The sequence below is a fragment of the Panthera leo genome, chromosome A2, assembly GCF_018350215.1.
Source record: "Panthera leo isolate Ple1 chromosome A2, P.leo_Ple1_pat1.1, whole genome shotgun sequence".
Classification (NCBI taxonomy): Eukaryota; Metazoa; Chordata; class Mammalia; order Carnivora; family Felidae; genus Panthera; species Panthera leo.
Window position 1 is genome coordinate 93,021,998 of NC_056680.1, and position 21,356 is coordinate 93,043,353.

General features: G+C 36.9%; 1 protein-coding gene across 1 annotated transcript; it reads right to left on the reverse strand.

Moving 5' to 3' along the window:
• Positions 1–8,762: 8,762 nt before the first annotated feature.
• On the reverse strand, positions 8,763–9,954 carry LOC122207349 (obg-like ATPase 1). The gene is given in 2 exon segments (XM_042917442.1): positions 8,763–9,220; positions 9,223–9,954. Coding segments are annotated over 2 exon segments (1,188 nt in total). The 5' UTR covers positions 9,953–9,954.
• Between the last annotated feature and the right edge of the window lie 11,402 nt (positions 9,955–21,356).

Below are 21,356 nucleotides of genomic sequence, written 5' to 3' on the forward strand. Positions count from 1 at the left end.
ATACAGACTTAGGTTCCTGGAAAGCTCTGGCCATAATATTTTCATCAGTCAATGTCTCTATAACTTTGTTTTATGTGTATTTCTGTTTAAAAACACCTTACTTAATATATCACTGATTCATTAATATTGAACTCATGGCCAACAGCACTGTAGCTCACACTTGAGCAAAGCTTATCTAACACACATTTTCTCCATAAAGCACATAACAGTTCTCTTGCACTTAGGAAAACTAGAAAGCACTTTATCACTATGCTTGAGGGGACTTTTAAATGGTAAAATCCCTAATGAAAAACAAAAACAAAAATGTGACAAACATGGCACTAAAAAGATTGCAAGAAAGACACTTCTTTATAATATGAGAGCTGTAACAGGAAGGCAGTGTTGCCCTTTTTGACCTCAGCTGGGAACATGCAAGTTGGGCCATTTGAATTTTTTACTCTCTATTTGTTTTCCAGGAATGACCATGAAAGCCCATGATTATTGATTTGGGGGTTACAAATAAATTTTAGTGAGTAGGCAAATTTACAAATATGGAATTGACCAATGATGAGAATCAATTGTATATGGAAATTGAGAGGGAGTGATTTCAATACCTTGGTGGACTTGAGAGAAAAAAAAATCCAGTAAGTTGGTTAAGAGATATACATAGATATGAGATCCAGCCATCTCTCTCTTTTCCTTTTCCAGTAAGATGCAGCAGAAGTCAGAAGAACTGAGATCTCTACAATTCTACATCTTTTTCTTACCAGATGCACAACTTTGGGTAGGCATCTGGAACTCCATATTCTTATTTCTCAGTTTCCAAATCTGTGTGTTGAGACCAATAACATTTGTCTTATTTCAAAGGGTAGTTGAGAGGGTCCAGTGGATATTTCTTTAAGTTCTGGCTTACTGTTACCATAAGCCATAAAGTATCATATTGTGTATCAGAATCTTCCTTTGTAGATGGAAGATGTAGATGGCTGTCTTCCCAAAGAAAACAAGAGCTAAGTCTATGCTAATGTTTGGATTTGGATAATAAGTATCCAATGGATTTTTCATTCAAAAATGCATTATGAATCCAAGGAAACACAATATAACCGTAAGTGTGTTGTTGTTAATCTATCCTTCCTAGGTAAGATAAAGTAATTGAGCCAATGGTTTTGAGACCTACCTCTACTTCTAGGATTTTAGAGGCAAATATGGGAATGAGAATACTTGTAATGTAGCAGTGTTGGGATGGGGGCAGTGAAAAGTTGACTCTGCTCTGATGTACAGGAGTTGGGGTGGGTGATGGAGACTCTCCAAAGACCCAACCCTTGGTGATGGTTGCACATTAGGAATATATTCAGTACCACTGAACCAGATGCAGTACCACTGAACCACTTAAAAATGGTGAAGGTGAGGGGTGCCTGGGTGGCTCAGTCGGTTGGGCATCCGACTTTGGCTCAGGTCATGATCTTGTGGTCCGTGAGTTCGAGCCCCACATCAGGCTCTGTGCTGACAGCTCAGAGCCTGGAGCCTGTTTCAGATTCTGTGTCTCCCTCTCTCTCTGACCCTCCCCCGTTCATGCTCTGTCTCTCTCTGTCTCAAAAATAAACGTTAAAAAAAAATTTTAAAAAAATGGTGAAGGTGGTGAATTTTATATTATATATAAAATAAATATAAATATATAATATAATATATTCATATAAATATATAAATATATTTAATATATTTTAAATTTATATAATATTTATATAAATAAATATATAATATAATATATAAATATAATATATTTATAAATATATATTTATATAAATAATTCTATTATATATTTATATTTATAATATATTTATTATATATATATATATATATGTTAATTAAACAATAGAAAAAAAAAAGAAAAACCAGTGGTGGGCTAGACTTGGCTGAGCTGGAATTTACTGACCCCTGCCCTAGTGGATCATCATGGGTGCGTTCTACTTAGAAGACTCCTGGTCTATAAGAGAGAAGGGTCTGTATTTGCACAGCTCTCCAATAATGTGACATAGAAGAAAAATTTTAAAAAGAAAAGGACCCAGCCCTTAGCCAGTTTAGAACTATTGCACTGTTTTCCAGTAACATTAGGGAAAAGATGCAGTCCTAATGAGGCAGGACATATGGAACATGCCATGGTTCATGAAGAGGCATTCCTGTTTCATCAGCTGTAAGCCCCATCCATCTGAAGGAGATGTGTGCCAGAGCTGTGAGTGGGTTCTACCCTGACGCCAGGGGAAGGGGGATGGGGGACAGGGCACTAATGTCATTTCTAGCTTCAAAAAATTTGTCCACAAACTCAATAGGTAAATTTGGTTTCTTCTTTCTGAAGTGCCTAAGGTTAAAGATATTTGATTTAGTTGAACTTATAGATAGGCTAGAGAAAGTTGATAAATAGGGTGTTAATATTTTTTACATGAATGCAAAAAAAGTAATTCTTCAGGAGAAAATAAAATAAGGTATATAAACCTGCTTTGAAAATTGTGGAATGTACCACGAACAGAAGGTATTAGGAATTTGCTGGTATCTATAGCTAAATATGCTTACAAATATCATTTTGTTAACATAACGCCTTTCAAATGAAAGATGGTTAAAAAGCTGCATATTCAGGTTTGGTATGCCACATTTTGGTCTGCCAAGGTAAGACCTTCTCAGCCCTTTTCATTATTATGATTTTATTTTATACTTGATATAAACCTAAATTAATGAGCAGCTATTTCTAAAAGTTATCACCTGACACTGTTGATTGTTTTCCTGTTCAACTTGGCTCTCCTGTTTCTTTCTTTGATGAAGAAATTTTTAAGACCAAACATTTATTTAGCCCTGTGTCTCCATGCAATTTTTATATGTGGAACTCCTTAATCAGAAACTAAATATAGGTTTGGTTTTAATATTTGCCTTAGCAATTAGTTTATGAGTACATAAACAAATCAGTGACATCTGTTTCCTAATATATTTGTGCTTATTTATTTTAGATCAACATAAAATATGCAACTTCATAGAAGAACAGTAGGAAATCCCTGTGACAGTATGGGTTTTGATAAGCTGAATGTTGTTTAAGGTCTTAGGTTTCCTGGGCTATTCATACTTCTCAGTAGTAAGATCACACTGAATTGTGTCATAGTGAGTTAAAGGACAATACAGGAGACACACAAAGCCCAGACTAAGAGCCACCTCTTCCTAGTGTGTTGTCATCCCACCTCATCTCTTCCTGGGCCAACCTAGTGGATTTTTAATCAGCAGTAAGTCCTCGAGGGGTCCCTCCGTCCAGAGGTATTTTACAGTTAATATGCCACTGCTAAATATTGGAAACTCTTAAATTCCTCAAAATTAATCAACAACAGTGGAGTTTTAGGTATTATTAATGTAAGAGGTAAGATTATTTGAAGTGTGAATTTCTCCTGGAAACTCCCAAATCAGACCATGTGAGCCTACCCAGTTATAGTGCATTTTAAGCTAAAGCCTTGTCAAAGCATATGAATACTTGAGACTTTATGAGAAGAATATTTTTAAAAGATAACTTGAAGATCACTTTGTGAAATACTCTATTTTGCAAAGTACCTAGTGATATACAAAATAGTTCTTGTTTTAGAGTTGCAATTATTTTTAATTTAATTTAATTTAATTTAATTTTTTAAAGTTTATTTTGAGAGAGAGAGAGAGCACATGAGCAGGGGTGGGACAGAGAGAGAGGGGGAGAGAGAGAATCCCAAGCAGGCTTTGCACTGTCAGCATGCAGCCTGACATGGGGCCTGATCTCACAAACCGTGAGATCCTACCCTGAGCCTAAATCAAGGGTCAGTCGCTTAACCAACTAGGCCACCCAGGTGCCAATTCTTTTAAGGTGAAGGAGCATATATGGAAAGTTTATTCCATATTTTCCCATATTTTTCAAGCACCAATTCTTTTAAAGTGAAAGAACATATATGGAAAGTTTATTCCAACCTTCAAATTCTATTTACCTAGCTATAGCTAAATTTTTGTGTAACAATTGTGACATCTAGTGGTTAAACTAAGTAATTCCAGTGAATGGTTTCATACGTTATTTTCCTTAAATTCATTTAATATGGGAACTTGCCATTCATACAATACTGTAACAAATATCTTCATGTATTTAATTACAAGGGACAAAGACCAAGTAGTGAAATTACTGAGTGAAAAGATGTCTGTATTTAGAATGTTGATATTGCCAATTGACCATTCAAAGAAGGTTGCACCAATTTACACTTCCACTCTGAGAATGGTTTTTCACATCATCCCAACAATGAGTATTATCAAATGTGTTCATTTTTGTTTTAACCTTCTGTATAAAAGGTTCAGTTCATTCTCTTAAGGCTTCTTTTTCTTTTTCTTTTATTTTTTATTTTGTTTGGCCACTTGTATTTCTTTATCAATGACATGCCAACCCACATCTTTATCCCATTTTTAGAAATTTACTGATCTTTGACCATGGTGTGTGTGTGTGTGTGTGTGTGTGTGTGTATAAAAGGTTCTGCATATTGAGGAAATTAGTCCCTTATTTGTCATTTGCATTGAAAACATTTTTCCCAGTTTGTCATTTATTGTTTATACTTTGTGATTGTCTTTTTTTTTAAATTTATTTATTTTGAGAGAGAGAGAGAGTGTGTGAACACAGGAGGGAGAGGTGCAGAGAGAGAGTGTGACAGAGAGGATCCCAAGCAGACTCCATGTTGTCATTGTACAACCCGACGTGGGGCTCTATCCCATAAACCACCAGCTCATGACGTGAGCTGAGATTGAGTCCAACACATAACCGACTGAGCCACCCAGGCGCCTTATGATTGTTTTTTACTTTGCAAAGTTTTAAATTTTTATGGAGTAAGATTTTCCCTTTATAATTTTAGTTTTATGTCATACTTGAAATGGGATATTGGTAAGATAAGCAGAATTTTACTTTTTTCTCAATACAGTTCTCTACTATTTTAATATACTACTATGAACAGGTATTATAACAATTATTTTAAAGGAATATTTAATACCCTGGGAAGATATTTAGGATCTATAGTTAGCTGAAAAAACAAGTTGTAAAATAATAAGTAAAATGTGATCCCTGTTTAGAAAATAAAAGAAAAATATGCAAATAAAAATGACTGGATGGATATGCACCTAAATATTAATGATCTTGGAGTTGAGGAATTTAGGTAACTTTTATTGTTTTCTTTTGTATTAATTTCTATTTTTAATCACTGTACAGTGCACATATATTTATGATTATAAAAAGTAAAAAAATATGTCATCATTGATTACCTCTTCTATATAGATCTCTGTAAGTTATCTTAAGTATGATTTCATATAGCTTATGTTTTATTCACCTAAAGATCTAGCACTGCCTTTCTGTCTATTCTCTACTCCATTGACCGATTTCATTCTTAAAAGTTTGATTCATCAGACATTTCTTATAAAATAAGATGATATACTTCATTAACACCTTTAAAACGAGAAATTTCTGGTTCATGGAGCCAGAAGATAATTGGATACAAAAATATCTGACATGAAAGTTATTTCTCTCACCAAATTTCAGTCATGCAAAACCTCTTAATCCTTGGATTTCTCCTCCATATTTGACTGATTTCATCTATTTTATGTGGAATAAGTAGCAAATACTTCTGTTGTTCTTTGAATTACTTAAAAATTGTTTATATCTTTATACTCACCCTGTTCCCAAAAGGATTTAAAGTGGTTAGTAAAAACTCAGGTTTAAAGATAAATAAAATAGCCAGTAACATAGAATGTAAAATAAACAAGCAAAGAAATCAAAACAAAGAAAGTAAGAGATAAAGAGTGATAAAATGAAATCTATCCCTTAAGGACCAGCGCTGTTCTTGAGGGTGATACTAACTCTTGCAAGCAGCTTCCTCACACCACAAGAAAGAAACCAGAGTTGGAAAGGGCCACATTGTCCTGAGATTGAGTCCAGAGGGAAATTACTCAGGTGCAGGAGATTTATCTGTGACGGTAGCAGATACTGAGGCTTCCTGTGGGGTCAGGAACAAAGCTAAGCTTTTTAAGTCATGGTTTTATTTCATCTTCACCATAACCCCACTGCTAGTGTGGAACATGTATTCCTGCCTCCCATGTTTCCACGTGACTCCCTGGGAGGGAAACATTTGGGAGTAATTCTTTGGGCTTCTCAAATCTGCCCCCTCAGTAACTTCTTCCTCCTCTGGACAAGTTTGGGAGAGTTGGTGAGTTTGAGAGAAGGGAAGGCAGCTGCAGCTGCTTCCTCAGGAAGGCTTGTTCTCCAGGCCAGGAAGGTGGCGTTCTCTGCCCCTCTGCACACTAAGCTTGCTCTGGAGAGCCCTTGTACTTCTGGGGTTCTGATGTATTCCTCAGTTCAGCTTTGTCAGTAATAAACCTGACACTGTCCACAATCTCTTATCTGAAGTTCCTGGGAGCAGGTGGGTGGGTTTCAAACTTTAGAAATTTTCAGATTTTAGAAAGATTATATGATTCAATGATAGTTTCTGGGACAGTTGTCCAGTATTAAACACTATTATTTCTGCACTAAAAGGTATGAATAGTCACACTGAGTGGGATAAATTAAGACCATATCACATCACATCAGATTTTACTGTCAAATGAGTTCAGATGATATTGGATTTTTCTGCTAAATGAGTTACAAAAATACTTTTGGATTTTAGGACTTTTTGGATTTTGAATTGTAAATAATAGATTGCTTGACTGTGTTTTGATCTCCAACTGTGACTTTTGTGTCTACTTTCTCTGTTGGTTCTTGGCCTGGAGAGTGGAGGAAAGCAGAGGTAGGTATACCAAGAAGCTAATAAAGCTTAAGCTTCAGGATTCCTTTTATGACCTTATAACTTATTTCATATATATAATGTTAAATTCTTAGGGTACCTGAGTGGCTCATTCAGTTGAGCATCCGACTTTGGCTTAGGTCATGATCTTGAGGTTTGTGGGTTTGAGCCACATGTCTGGCTCTGGGCTGACAGCTCAGGGTCTGGAGCCTGGTTCGGATTCTGTGTCTCCCTCTCTCTCTGCCCCTCCCCTGCTCTCACTCTGTCTCTGTCTCTCCATCTCAAAAATAAATAAACATTAAAAAATTTTTTTAAAATAATGTTAAGTTCTTGCTCTTAAAGAGTCTCTTCAAAAATATAAACTTCAAGCCTCACAAAACCTAGATCCACCTGAGGAGAGAGTTAGGATTGTCTTCCCTAAAACCCCAGTAGCCTAAAGGTAGGTACCATCATCATCCCCATTTTACTGAGGAAGAGACTGAAGCAGAAAGGTTAAATTATTTGGCATCCAATTGTAAGTGGCAAAGTCTGGTTTCAAACCCAGCGGAACTACTGAGTTATTGCTTTTAACCATTGCCTTTCTACATCTGCGGATAAAAATATGAAAATAGTTGACATTCTTTTTCCAATTAAAGTAAATTTCAGAGGTTAGCCTTTATCCCAACAAAAATAACTGAAGGCATCTTAATTTCTATCAAACATCTTAGTCTGATAAGAAAAGAATGAAATTCTTCAAATAAAGTTCTTTGGTAAGTTAAGAAAAGGCACTAAAATAACAAACACTTCCGTACATTTTCTTCCAAAGATAATCCTCAGGATTAAATCCTGTTTACAAATTATCAGTTTCTTGATAGTGAACCTTTAGTATTAGGAAGCTTCTACCCTTTTTCTCCAAAAAGTGATTGTATTTGCACTTCCCGACAACTTAACTATATTTGGCTTTCTGTGAAATTCGGTCTGGAAATCAGTGAAAACTATATACACAGAATCCTCCAACATTTTATAGCAGTAAGCAGTAATATATATATATATATATATATATATATATATATATATATATATATATATAACCTCATTCTCTATACATAACAAGCTAGTGAGAAAGGGAAATGGAATACTCACAGTTTACAAATGAAGAAACTGGAGACAGGAGAAAGAAAGTAACTTCTCCAAGGTCACCAAGTAATGAGTGGTTAAGATTGGCACCAAGACTCAGGACGTTTCCCTCTCCTCTTTGTCCAGGACCAGCATTGCCACCTCTGTTTTATAAAAGCTTGAGGGAGAAGTTTTTCCATAAGGGGAAACATAGATGGATGTTTATTTACGTTTCTGGTCACATAGGTCCCAAGTTATTTCATGCATAACAACTTCATCTGCTGGCTACATTGCTGGTAAAGTTTTTAGGAACAACAAATTCATGCACACATTTAGACTGATTCTTATTTCATTCTCAGATTCTCCACTTGGCATAAGGGAACAATAAGGAAAATTTTTGTTCCGTTCCTCACAGTTACAATAATATTTTAAAACATTTTGTTATGAAAGATAAAGTTATAAAGAATAATTATGATCTTTTTTTTTTTTGGTTTTGTCAAATGTTTTATTGAGTGTAGACATCTGGAGTACTGTAAAACATGAATTATCTGTAGATTCAAAAAGGAGCAAGCCACATTGTCCTCACTGTCAAATGTGTCAGGCTTGGCATCCGTGATGGGGATTAATGAAGTATCATGAGAGTAATATGGTTCCTGAAAAACCTCTACAATTTGGACTAGGGTCTTATTCACGTGAAAAGCAAATTTGTTCACATTTAGTGAACTTGCATTTCATTGGAGGTACACAGTGTTTTAATTTTAAAACAAAAATAATTCTGTTTTTAGAAGATTCCCATCCCCCAACTGTATTTGTCCCTCAGTTTTCAGAAATTTTAATTAAAAGAAATCCTATCCCTTTTTGGAAGTTGTACATTTATCTGAACAATAAAATTTATTTCTTCTTAGGTTGCTGAGGTATATTAAGTTTGAAGAAGATAATATCTCCATCTTTGACAATGTAATTTCTGCCTTGTTGTCTGTACTTTCCAGCAGCCTTGACCGCATTTTCAGAACCTTCCTCTTTAAAATCTTCGTATTTCATTATTTCAGCCATAAAGAATCCTTTTTCAAAATCTGTGTGAATCTTTCCTGCAGCTTGAGGAGCCTTCATCCCTTTCCTGATGGTCCATGCACGTACTTCATCTGGCCCTGCAGTGAAAAAGTATTCTAGTTGGAGTGCTGCAAACCCAGCCTTAATGATCTTTGGCAAAGCGCTTGGTATCATGTTCGCTTCCAGATACTTCTGTCTCTCCTCATCACTCAATTCTTGCAACTTGAGTTTCAAGGCCCCACTAAAAGGAATGACCAAGGCATCTGGGTCATACTTGTTCACCCACTCTTTAATTTTATCAACCATTTGTTTTTCTTTCTAATGTAGTCTTTTTCAGAAAGATTAACCAAGTAAACCATTGGTTTTGAAGTCAGAAATAAGTGTTTATTCAACACTTCAATCTCTTTGTCACTCCAATCATGATAGAAGAGAACAGGTTTCTTTTGATCTATAACCCAGGATTTGACTTTGCCCATTATATCATATTCAGGTTTTAATTTTTTATCTCCTCCTCTCACAGCCACTTTTCCTACTTTATCTATAATGGGCCCAATCATTTCCTCATCTTTAAGCTGAAGCTCTTCGTGTATTATTTCTATATCTCGAATAGGATCTACACTTCCTTCAACATGCCTGATATCATCATCTTCAAAAGCACGTGTTAGATGAAAGATTCCATCACAGGCACTGATATGAGATAAAAAGGCATTTCCCAGGCCTTGCCCATTGTGAGCTCCTTTCACAAGCCCAGCAATATCCACTACATTTAGAAAGGCAAGAATTTTGCTTGCTGGTTTGTGGTACTGGCAAAGAAAGTCAAACCTTTCATCTGGCACAGGTACTCTGCTCTCATTAGGATCAATAGTGCAGAATAGGAAGTTTTCTGCTGAAGCCTGACTATTGGTTAATACATTGAAGAAGGTAGATTTCCCAGCATTTGGCAATCCAACAATACCAATTTTCAAGGAGGTTCCAAATCTTCCAATGATTGGGGGCGGTTTAATTCCATCACCTCCCTTTTTGGGGCGCATCGTGCTCGGTGTGGGCGATGACACGGGGTCCCAGCGGCAGGGTAGACGGAGTTGAGAGGAGGGGAGGAAGGAGGAGAAAGCACAGGCCCAGCCCTTCCGCTGACCAGCATGCACGCTAGTGGCGGTGGTGGCCAATGATGATCTTTTAGAGAGGATAATAATAATCCACCTACAACATACCTTACCATTTTGCCATGTTTGCTTCAGATATTTTCTTAAGCAGTAAAATCCCTGTGTTTCCCCAGTCCCATTCTTTTCTTGCATTACCCAGAGGTAAAACCAGAAAACTACATTTTGTATATTAATCCATAAATATTTATATAGTACTTTTGCATTTAAATTGCTTTAAATGCAATATTTTTTGTATTTATATAAAAAGTTAAATTTTATCATTTATATAAATATCTTGTATCTGCCATTCTGCAATTTGTTTTTTTTTTTTAAACTCAGTGTTGTTTTGGGATTTATTTCGATATTGAAAGTTAATAGATTTATGCCTTTAGTTTTTGTGATATTGTGGATAGGATTTTCATTTCAATTACGTTTTCTAATTGGTCATGACTGGTATATGAGAACACTATTGGTTTGGGATTAAGGAAACTTTCTGAGCTCATTTATTAGTTTTAATAGCTTGTAGATTCTCTTGGATTTTCCATGTGGGCAGTCATCTGAAAATAAGCACAGACAAGCATTTTTAAATGGTCATATTTTTAAATGGTCATATGTAAAGTAGTGTGACCTGCTACTTTACAGAATAAAAATCTCCAAGGATATCTGTTTTCTAAAATAAAATCACTCTCCAGTATCTACAAGCATATATTCTGATGCAGATATTCAGGAAATGCCTCCTATTTCCCATCCAGAATGTTTTTCAAAAGGTATAGTTATGACTATGTTCTTTTCTTACTCAGTTACACTAAGACTTCAGAGTCTCAGAGATTGCTTGGTGTGACTTCAAATGCAGCACCATAAGCTTCAAGCCTTGGAAGTAAATGGGTCACTGTTATTTCAAGAAGAGCATATTGTCCCACTTAAGAATATCTGTGATTTTATACAACAGTGGACTTTTTGGAGAAATAGTCTTTAGATTTAGGAAGCTCCTAATCAGATTTCTCTGTTAAGTTGAAATAAAGGTGTTCTCTTTTTGTTTTTCAATAAAATAAGTTGGAGATGAGCTATGAACTTAACATCATCTGCTCCCATTGAAAAGAAAAGTTTCTTTTCATAGAGCTGCATAATGAAAATCAAGGTCAAAGACACATTATCTTTGTAGCCATTTATTCTGATCACCTGTCAGTACGGAGCAAAGACCAGTAGTCTTAATAAAACAAGTCTCCTGGGCACGTCTACTCTGGTTTCCATGTGAACTGGGAGTCAGTGCTTTAACTGTATGTCTTTTCTCATTATTTTGAACCGGCATCTTTAAAGGACGTTTTTCCAAAACTCTGCTCAATAGAAGACATCATCAAATAAAATCTACATTTCAATTCGGCTTCTTAGGATGCAAATAGGAACTGACTAACTTAAGCAAAAAATTATTGGAAATATTCTAGACAGCTCAGAGAGTCAAAGGAGATGTTGATGAAGGGAAAGAGATGAAGGCAGTTTTGGGAATCTAGGCAACTAGAAATGAATGCATGCCTCTGCAGAGAACTGACGCATGTCGAATCTACACATAATTCCTGTCTCTGTTACTCCATTCAAGATTCAGACTCCTGGAAAGAGAGACTCACTTGCCTGACTCATGTTGTGTGTGGCCACTCCTTGGTATGTGTTGCTGGTGAATTGAAGGAGGGCGGCAGGGAGGGCACCTTCATTTCCATGTCCTTCTGGAACTATATGTGCTAGGGAAGAGAACTTCCCAAAGGAAATCATGGTTTTTTTACCCAAGCAAAGGGCAGAACTACTCTGCAGGACGACACATTTCACTTCTCTCCCACATGCTTTTATCAGAGCTCAGTGCAGCAGTCTCCTGGCAGAGCCTCCTGGCAGTGGTACCAAAGGGATCTCATACCCCAAAAGGAGATAACTCCTCTGAAAGTGGCCCTGAGAATGTGTGGAGGGGAGCATCCATCAAGTTCACTGGGGACATCAGGCTGCCAGCAGGAACCTGAGTCCTCTTGAAGAAAGTAGCCTTATCACACACATAAATGATGGGGCTAAGCCTTTTAAAACTGAGAAGAATCTGTTTGGTGGGCACTTGTGGGTAAATTGACCTAGATGGCTTCCAGGAAAGCAAATAGGTCCTGTAAAGTGACTTTTTTTTTTTTTTTAATCTTCAGACTATTGTTAGAGAATTTAGCTCCCACGAGGGAGTTCTATGGTATCTGTCTCCCACTTTGACGCCTCTGCTCGACTACATAGCCAAGGAAGTTTCTCTCCAAAACATCTCTCCCATCATTTTTTGCATCTTTTGCTCTTTCTGTTGTTTTTGCCTGTAAGGCAGGTAATGTACCGACTCCAGAGTGAACCACCTGGGTTCAAATCCTGATTCTTCTTCCTACTTTACTATGACCCTCTATGTCCCTATCCTGGCTAATCTGAGTGACCACTGCTGCTTTACCACTTACAGCCCTCCCGTCTTCCCTCCTTCATAAGATTGATTAAGGTACCCATTCATAGCATTACCCCCATTTCCTGAGAGCATCCAATCCAGAGAAAAGTCTCACTTCCTTAAGCCCTTCCCCAAACAGAAGGCCAAATCCTTTAATAACTGCTTTCAAACACCCTGTTGTACATCTTCCTTCTCTGTAATAAGAAATATACCCAGTTCATTCAAATTCAGGTATATTCCTGGTGGTCTTTAGCTGGAGGGTATTGATACAATTGTGGGTTTTAAAATTTCAGTGACCTGGTTTGGCATCCTGGCTCCATTTACCAGTAATGTGAACTTACAGGTCTCTTAACCTCTTTGTACCTCAGTTTCCTCATTTATAAAATGGAGATAATTATAGCACTTTTCCATCTGAGCTGTTGTGAGCATTAACATGTGAAGAGCTTACCACAGTGCCTGACATATAAGTTATCAATAAATATTTGCTATTATTGTTGACTCAGAAAGAGTAATTTTCTTATTTTAACAGTAAATTTCTTATTTAGACATACTAATTCCAAGATTTGCACTTGATTTTGTCCTTTGATTTGCATTTGATTTTGTCCTTTGATTGCTGGAATTATCCTCAATTTTATTCCATGATTCTTACCAAATTACTAAATTTGAATTCCAGTGTATGGGTGTGAATGTGTGCATGCATGCATTTGCTGAGAGGATGAGAGGATGGCCTAACAATTACTGAACACTACATACCAGACACTTTGCTGGGGTTGTTAATTTTTTGTAATGAACAAAAACTAAGGGAATTTTCTTGAAAACCTTTTTGAGGCTAGTTGCACAATTTTCCAGCAGAGCTGTTTGCAGCTCTGCTGAAAAAAGGGACCACTTAGCCATCCTCCTGAGGAATTGGAGTCTGATTTAAGTCTGAAGCAAGGATTTAGATTTAATTTTCCTGCAGGGGTAGACAAATTCTCTGCCAAAGACATGACCTTCAATTTTTTTTCCCCATGAAATGTCTTTTAAAGCCTGCAAAACAAAATTAACTCACATGAAAATGTAAATCAAATTAGGATATGAAATCACATATGCTATTTACTGGCTCTATAGAAGTTTGACAGCAGAGTTTAGGTTGCAACAATCTTCAAGATATCTGAGAAGACCTTTCATTTCAGGGTCTGAAATGATTAAATGATTAAAATTGCTCTTTAATAATTAAATGTGCCATCTGTATAAGGTAGAGTGTGACCTTTCACCCAGGTCTCTCAGGCTGTTCTAGAATTTCTGCAGTTGGCACATATGGTATCAGAAATCCATTGCTATTCTTCCTTTGAAATATTAGAGGAGCAGACTTAGAGCAGCTGTTTTTGTGCTGCCAGATTTCATTGAAATGTGGCTTTTAAAAGCCCTTGGCTTGTCATTTTGAGTTAGCTTACCTTAATCACAAATTTCACCATGATATAATTCAACTGATGCCTGAAACTCAATATAGCAGAACATTTGCTGAACAATGCACTTAACAACAATAACCAACCAGAATGTACGTTTTCCATCAAAATGTCCTCTTCATGGTATATGTGCACTCCAAAATGTCTAATAGACGATAAACCTTTTTCTAGAACACCAAAATACCAAGAAAACAATCTCCACCATGCTCTCTTCCCCCTGGTTGGGCATGTAAAAGGGAACAGGACATTTGGAGAACTATCTGCTCGACTATCGCAGTACTACTGAAAACATTGATGCAGTCCTGTTATGAAGCCAACTATAGTAATTGGATAGCAAGTGATGAGTACACTTGCTTATTTGTCTCAGATGTCATTTCAGAGGACTTCCATGGCTCAGAGATTGACAGGTATAATGTTCAGAACAAAGGAATATTGGTCACCATAAACATAATTTCTGTGTGTTGCGGGAAGGGGCCTAGACCTTGACTTTAATAGTGCTCATTAATTAATCTGTAGTATCCCGGAGACTTTTTGTCTGCTGGCTTTCAACAGGCTGTTTAGTTATTAAAGTTTGACTTTGAAACTACATTTGAATGTTTTAAGTATTGACTTCAGTGCTTCTTTTGGAGATAAATTCATCACTTCCATTTAAAAGTGTGGATTTTTAAAGCTAGAAGCAAAGATAAGTGAGCTAGTCTTATTTTAAAATATGCTGAAAATTTTATTTTTAAAAGCCAAACCATGAGACAAACTCTCTGAGAGTCTGGTATTTAAATTTATTTCTCACATAAACTTATAGCTGGGGATCAAGAAAAACTATCATGTTTGCCTTATTGTATTCAGGAACCAGATGAAATTCACTGGGCATTAAGACATAAGATAAAATTGGGTACTTTGCCCTTTTTACCCCAGCAAGATTTTTAAACCAGGGAACAGACAATAAGCATTCATTCATTTATTTATTTAGAAAAATGTTTATTGGGGCACATGGGTGGTTCAGTCGGTTAAGTGTCTGACTTTGGCTCAGATCATGATATGACAGTTAGTGAGTTCAAGCCCCACGTTGGGCTCTGTGCTGACAACTCAGGGCCTGGAGCCTGCTTTGGATTCTGTGTCTCCCTTTTTCTCTGCCCTTCCTCCACTCGTTAGCACTCTCTCTCAAAAATAAACATTAAAAACAATTTTTTTAGAAGAGTTCTTCTTATATATGTATGGGTACTGGAATACTTACCATCATAAATGAGACATGTAAGAATTCAATCTGGGATCAATATAGAGAACCAAACACATAAAATAAGTATCCATAATACAAGATGAGTTTCTTTGCCCCTCTGGCTTTAGGAGGATAGATAGTAGAAGAGAGACGTAGGGATATTTATTCCTTCTACTCCCTCAGCCCAACTGTGTTTCCTATACTTTATGACCACAGCTCCTACCAGCCAGTTCCTCTCCAGTTCTCTCCAGATTTTAGCCTCTCTGGTCCCACTTTGCCCTCCGTTTCAGGACTGGTAATAGCTTCCCTTTGTTGGCAGTTCCCAGGTGCTTCACTATCCCTTGTTCTTGTTATTCCTGCCCACACCTCATTGTTCAGTCCCCTAATCGACTTTTCTTCATTTAACCCTCTTGCTGGAGTCTTGACTGACACGGAAAGAAGGAATACAGAAGGTCAAGAAAGAGAATGTGGAGGTTTCTATACCTTTAAATGTTCTACACATATACTTTGGTAGATTTAAGCAAAATTATTATCCCAGCTGAAAACATGTTTCTGTTGCCACCAACAGATGGCATTAGTAATCATGTCAGTCATTCAGGGCTGTGCATTGTTCTTTTTTTGAGTCAGTTAACAATTGTGGTACAGTGATTTATAATAAGAAATATAGATTTGGTCTTCATCCATATTTCTGGCTCAGAGCTACCTAAAACCCTTGGAATTTCCTAAGTGAGGAGAGCCATAAAGTTTTCTTTTGTTATGTCAATGAGGTGACTTTGAGAATGCACCTAGAGATGGGGGCTGGCTAGCCAGGAGAACCAGCCAGCCCTGTGATTGGAGGGTTGGAACTTTCAGTTCTACTCCTCCACCCCACACCCCACCACATCCCCTCACCTCTAGGAAAGGGAGATGGGCTGAAGGTTGAATCAATTGCCAGTGGCCAAAGTTTAATCAATCATACCTATATCATATCATGAAGCCTTTGTAAAAATTCAAAAGGACTAGGTTCAAAAGCTCCCAGGTTCGTGAACCTTTGGAGATTTGGGGAGAGAGGCAAGCCTAGAGAGGGCATAGAAGCCCTGTGTTCTTTCCCCATACCTTGCCCTATGCATCTCTTCCATCTGGCTGTTCCTGATTTATATCTTGAGTGATCTAGTAAGTAAAGTGTTTCTCTGAGTTCTGTGAGCTGCTCTAGCAAATTAATCAAACTCAAGGAGGAAGCTGTGGAAACCTCTAATATATAGTTGGTTGGTCAGAAGCATAGGTGATAACCTGGGTTTGTGACTGGTATCTGAAGTTTGTGGGGACATCTTGTAAGACTGAACCCTTAACTTGTGGAATCTGGATGCGATCTCTGGGTAGCTAATGTCAGAATTGAATTGAATTATAGAAACCTAGCTGGTGTCCAGAGCATTGTTTGTTGGTGTTGAGGATCCCTTCCCCACAACACACACACATTGAAATTGGTGACCAAAACCTAAAAGAGCTATTTTTCTCTATTTTTAAAATGTTATACCAACATGAATTCTATCTACCTGATAAATGCAAAAGCTGTTAAAGAGTTGAAGAAAAACTATTTTAATAGGCCCACATTTACTTTTGATAAAGGCAAGAGTAAAGATGATTTGGGAAAAATGCAAAGTAGAAAAAAAAAACAAATTTTTCCTGTGTGCAAGGAATAGTAAAAGTAATTCTAAAGGACAAAGAAAGAATCACGTGATGGGGGAAAAACATGACGCCTTGACTACTGGGGACTGAATTGTGTCTCCTAAAATTCATCTCTTGAAGTCCTAGCCCCTCACTGTGACTGTATTTGGAGACAGGGACTTTGAGGGAGTAATTTAGGTTAAATGAGGTCATAAGGGAGAGGCATTAATCAAACAGGACTGGTGTCCTTATAGGATGAGGAAGACACCCCAGGAGTATGCATGCACAGAGGAAAGGCCATGTGAGGACACGGCATGAAAGTGACCATCTGCAAGCCAAGGAGAGGGGCCTCAGGAGAAACCAGCCCTTGAGTTTGGATTTCTAGCCTCCAGAACTGTGAGAAATAAACTTATGTTGTTTAAGCCACCTAGTCTGTGGTATTTTTTTATGGCAGCCTGAGCAGGCTTATGCACTAACGATTGGACAACTATCCCCGGAAGACTAATGCAAGAGATTAAGGCTAAAGGATCTTAATTAATACAATAAATGCCTGTTAGCATTAGGAAAGGGCTAGGAATTTGTTCTAAAACTTGAAATGAGGAATGACTTTGAGGCTTCTCTCCTAGGTGACTGGATAGATATTAATGTTATGAATCAAATTCAGAAAACAGGAGGAAGAACAAATTTGATAGAGAATGTCAGAGAGCAAGAATTCCTGTCCCCTTCAAGGGTCCTTCTAGCTGGACTAGAAATCAAAATGATACAAGAAAGATTAACAGAAAATCAAATTTAATAGTGTTTGTACAGGGAATCCGTACACATATGGAAATTCCAAAGACAGTTGGGCAAAATGAGGTGTATATGTCATCCTGAGCTAGGGAGAAAGGGGGTAAGGGTCTGGGACTTCAGAGGAAAGGAATGCACTTCATAGGGTGATAAGAAAAGCAGATGTTTGTTAATTAGATGTTTGCTCTGCCATACAGATGGGTCACTCAGATAAAATTTATCTCTGCTATTAACCCTTATTCTGGGAGAGACTCCCCAATTTAGATTCATCTCTGTAGTTAAGGGAGGGGCAGAAGTATCCCTCGAGACTGTAGGGTCTCGATTGCCTTCAGAATAATCATCATGCCAAAGTAGTCCACCTTGGGGTGGCCTGCCCTTGGCCCCTATAGGAAGATGACTCTGACTTTGTATGTAATGAATTTAAGGTATCTGAAGGACATTCAGGTAGAGATTTCTAAAAGGAACTTGTGATGGGGTGCCTAGGTAGCTAGCTTAGTTGGTTAAGCGTCTACTCTTGATTTTGGCTCAAGTCATGATCTCATGGTTTGTGAGATCAAGCCCTGCGTCAGGCTGTGTGCTGACAGTGCAGAGCTTGCTTAGGATTCTCTCTCCTCTGCTCCTCTCCCACTCACACTCTTTCTCTCTCTAAATAAACAAATCAACATTTTTAAAAATTAAAAAAATAAAAGGAACTTGCAATATAAAACCAGAACTATGGTGATAAATGATTTGGGATATAGACTTAATTTTAAAAACTATTTATTGAACAGCTACTATGTGCTGGGTACTATTCTAATGTTTGGTTATATCAGTAAACAAAGGAGAAAAAAAAACCCTACTCCATGGATCGTATATTTTAGTGGACAGGAGAAAGGAAGAAAGTGATAACATATGAAGTAAATTATACAGTATTTTAGATAATACAATGCCTGGAAGCAATAGAGCTTAGTAAGGGGATTGGGATTGCTGATATGAAGAGGTGTGGGTTCCAGTATTCTCTGAGATGGTTCAAGTTAAGCCTCACTGAGAAGATGCCATTTAAGCAAAGACTTGGAAGACCTGAGGGAGTTAACTGAGGGGCTATCTGAAGGAAGTGTGTTCCAGCCGCCATAAAGGCTCTGAGCTTACAGTATGCCTGGTATATCTGAGAAACAGAAAAGATGCCATCATGGCTGTAGCCTAATCACACAGTAATAGTAGGACAGTAATAGTAGATGAGGCAGAGAGGCAAGCAAGGTGGGGAAGTGTCAGATCACATAGATGTCAGCTGTTTGTAAAAAGCTTGGGTATTACTCTGAGTAAGATGGAAGGCTCTAAATAGAAGTGTTACCTGTCTTTTCTTTCTTTCTTTCTTTCTTTCTTTCTTTCTTTCTTTCTTTCTTTCTTTCTTTCTCTCTTCCTTCCTTCCTTCCTTCCTTCCTTCCTTCCTTCCTTCCCCTTCCTTCCCCTTCCTTCCTTCCTTTCTTTCTTCCTTCCTTTCTTTCTTTCTTTCTTTCTTTCTTTCTTTCTTTCTTTCTTATTTAAAGTTTTTTATTTTAATTCCAGTATACTTAACATACAATTTTATGTTAGTTTCAGGTGTACAATATAGTGATTCAACAATTCTGTACATTACTCAGTGCTCATCACCATAAGTGTACTCTTAATTCCCTTCACCAGTTTTACCCATCCTCCCACTCACTTATCCTCTGGTAACTTCAGTTTGTTCTTTGTAGTTAAGAGTCTATTTCTTGGTTTGTCTTTCTCTTATTTTCTTTGTTCATTTGTTTTGTTTCTTAAATTCCATATATGAGTGAAATCATATAGTACTTGTCTTTCTCTGACTGACTTATTTTACTTGCCATTATACTCTCTAGCTCTATCCATGGCACTGAAAATGGAAAGATTTCATTCTTTTTTATGGCTGAAAAAAATATGTGTGTATACACATATACACACACCACAATTTCTTTATTCATCAGTTGATGGACACTTGGGATACTTCCATATCTTGGATATTATAAATAATGCTGCAATAAACATATGAGTTCATGTATCCCTTTCAATTAGTGTTTTTGTATTTTTTGGCTAAGTATCTAGTAGTGCAATTACTGGATCATAGGGTAGTTCTATTTTTAACTCTTTGAGGAACCTCCATATTATTTTCCACAGTGGCTGCACAGGTTTGCATTCCCACTAATACTACCAAAAGGTTCCTTGTCTCCACATCTTCACCAACACTTGTTGTTTCTTGTGTTTTTGATTTTAGCCATTCTGACAGGTGTGAGGTGATATCCCATTGTAGTTTTGATTCACATTTTCCTGATGATGAGTAATGTGGAGCATCTTTTCACGTGTCTGTTGGCCATCTGTATGTCTTCCTTAGAGAAATTTCTATTCATGTCTTCTGTCCATTTTAATTGGATTATTTGGCTTTGGGGTGTTGAGTTTTATAAGTTCCCAATATATTTTAGATACTAATTCTTTATTGGATATGTCATTTGCAATTAGCTTCTCCCATTCAGTAGGTTGTCTTTTAGATTTTTTGGTTATTTCCTTCACTTTGCAGAAGCTTTTTTTGATGTAGTTCCAATAGTTTATTTTTGCTTTTATTTCTCTTGCCTCAGGAGACCTATCTAGAAAAATGTTTTTTATCTATGGCCAATATCAGAGAAATTACTGCCTCTCTCTCTTCTAGGATTTTTATGATTTCAAGTCTCCTTTAGGTCTTTAATCCATTTTGAGCTTATTTTTGTGTATGGTGCAAGAAAGCCGTCTAGTTTCATTCTTTTTCATGCAGCTCTCCAGTTTTCCCAGCACCTTTTGTTGAACAAATGGCTTCCTATTGCATATTCTTGCCTCTTTTGTCAAAGATTAATTGACTATATAATCACGGATTTGTTTCTGGGCTTTCTGTTCTATTCGGTTAATCTATGTATCTATTTTTGTGCCAGTATCATACTGTTTTGATTACTACAGCTTTGTCTTATAACTTGAAATCTGGAATTGTGATACCTCACCTTTGTTTTTCTTTTTCAAGATTGTTTTGGCTATTCTGGGTCTTTTGTGGTTCCCTACACATTTTGGGATTATTTGTTCTAGTTCTGTGAAAAGTGCTATTGGTATTTTCATAGGGATTGCATTAAGTCTGTAGATTGCTTGGTGTAGTATGGACATGTTAACAATATTTGCTCTTCCAGTCCATGAGCATGAGATATGTTTCCATTTCTTTGTGTCACTTTCAATTTCTTTCATCAATGTTTTATAGTTTTTAGAGTACACTGGTTAAGTTTATTCTTATGTATTTTATTCTTTTTGGTGCAATGGAAAATAGGATTGCTTTCTTAATTTCTGTTGTTTTATTATTAGTGTGTAGAAATGCAATGGACTTCTGTGCATTGATTTTGTATCCTGCAACTTTACTGAACTTATTTATCAGTTCAAGTAGTTTTTTTGGTGGAGTCTTTAGGGTTTTCTACATAGAGTATCATGTCACCTGCAAGAAAGGTTTTACTCCTTTCGTACCAATTTGGATGCCTTTTATTCCTTTTTTCCAGGAAATATTCCAATATTTCCTGATTGCTGTGGCTAGGACTTCCAGTACTATGTTGCATAAAAGTGGTGAGAGTAGACATTCTTATGTTCCTGATCTTAGGGGGAAAGCTCTCAGTTTTCACCACTGAGTATGATGTTTGCTCTGGGGTTTCATATATAGCCTGTATTATGTTGAGGTATGTTCTCTCTAAACCTACTCATATATAGCCTGTATAATGTTGAGGTATG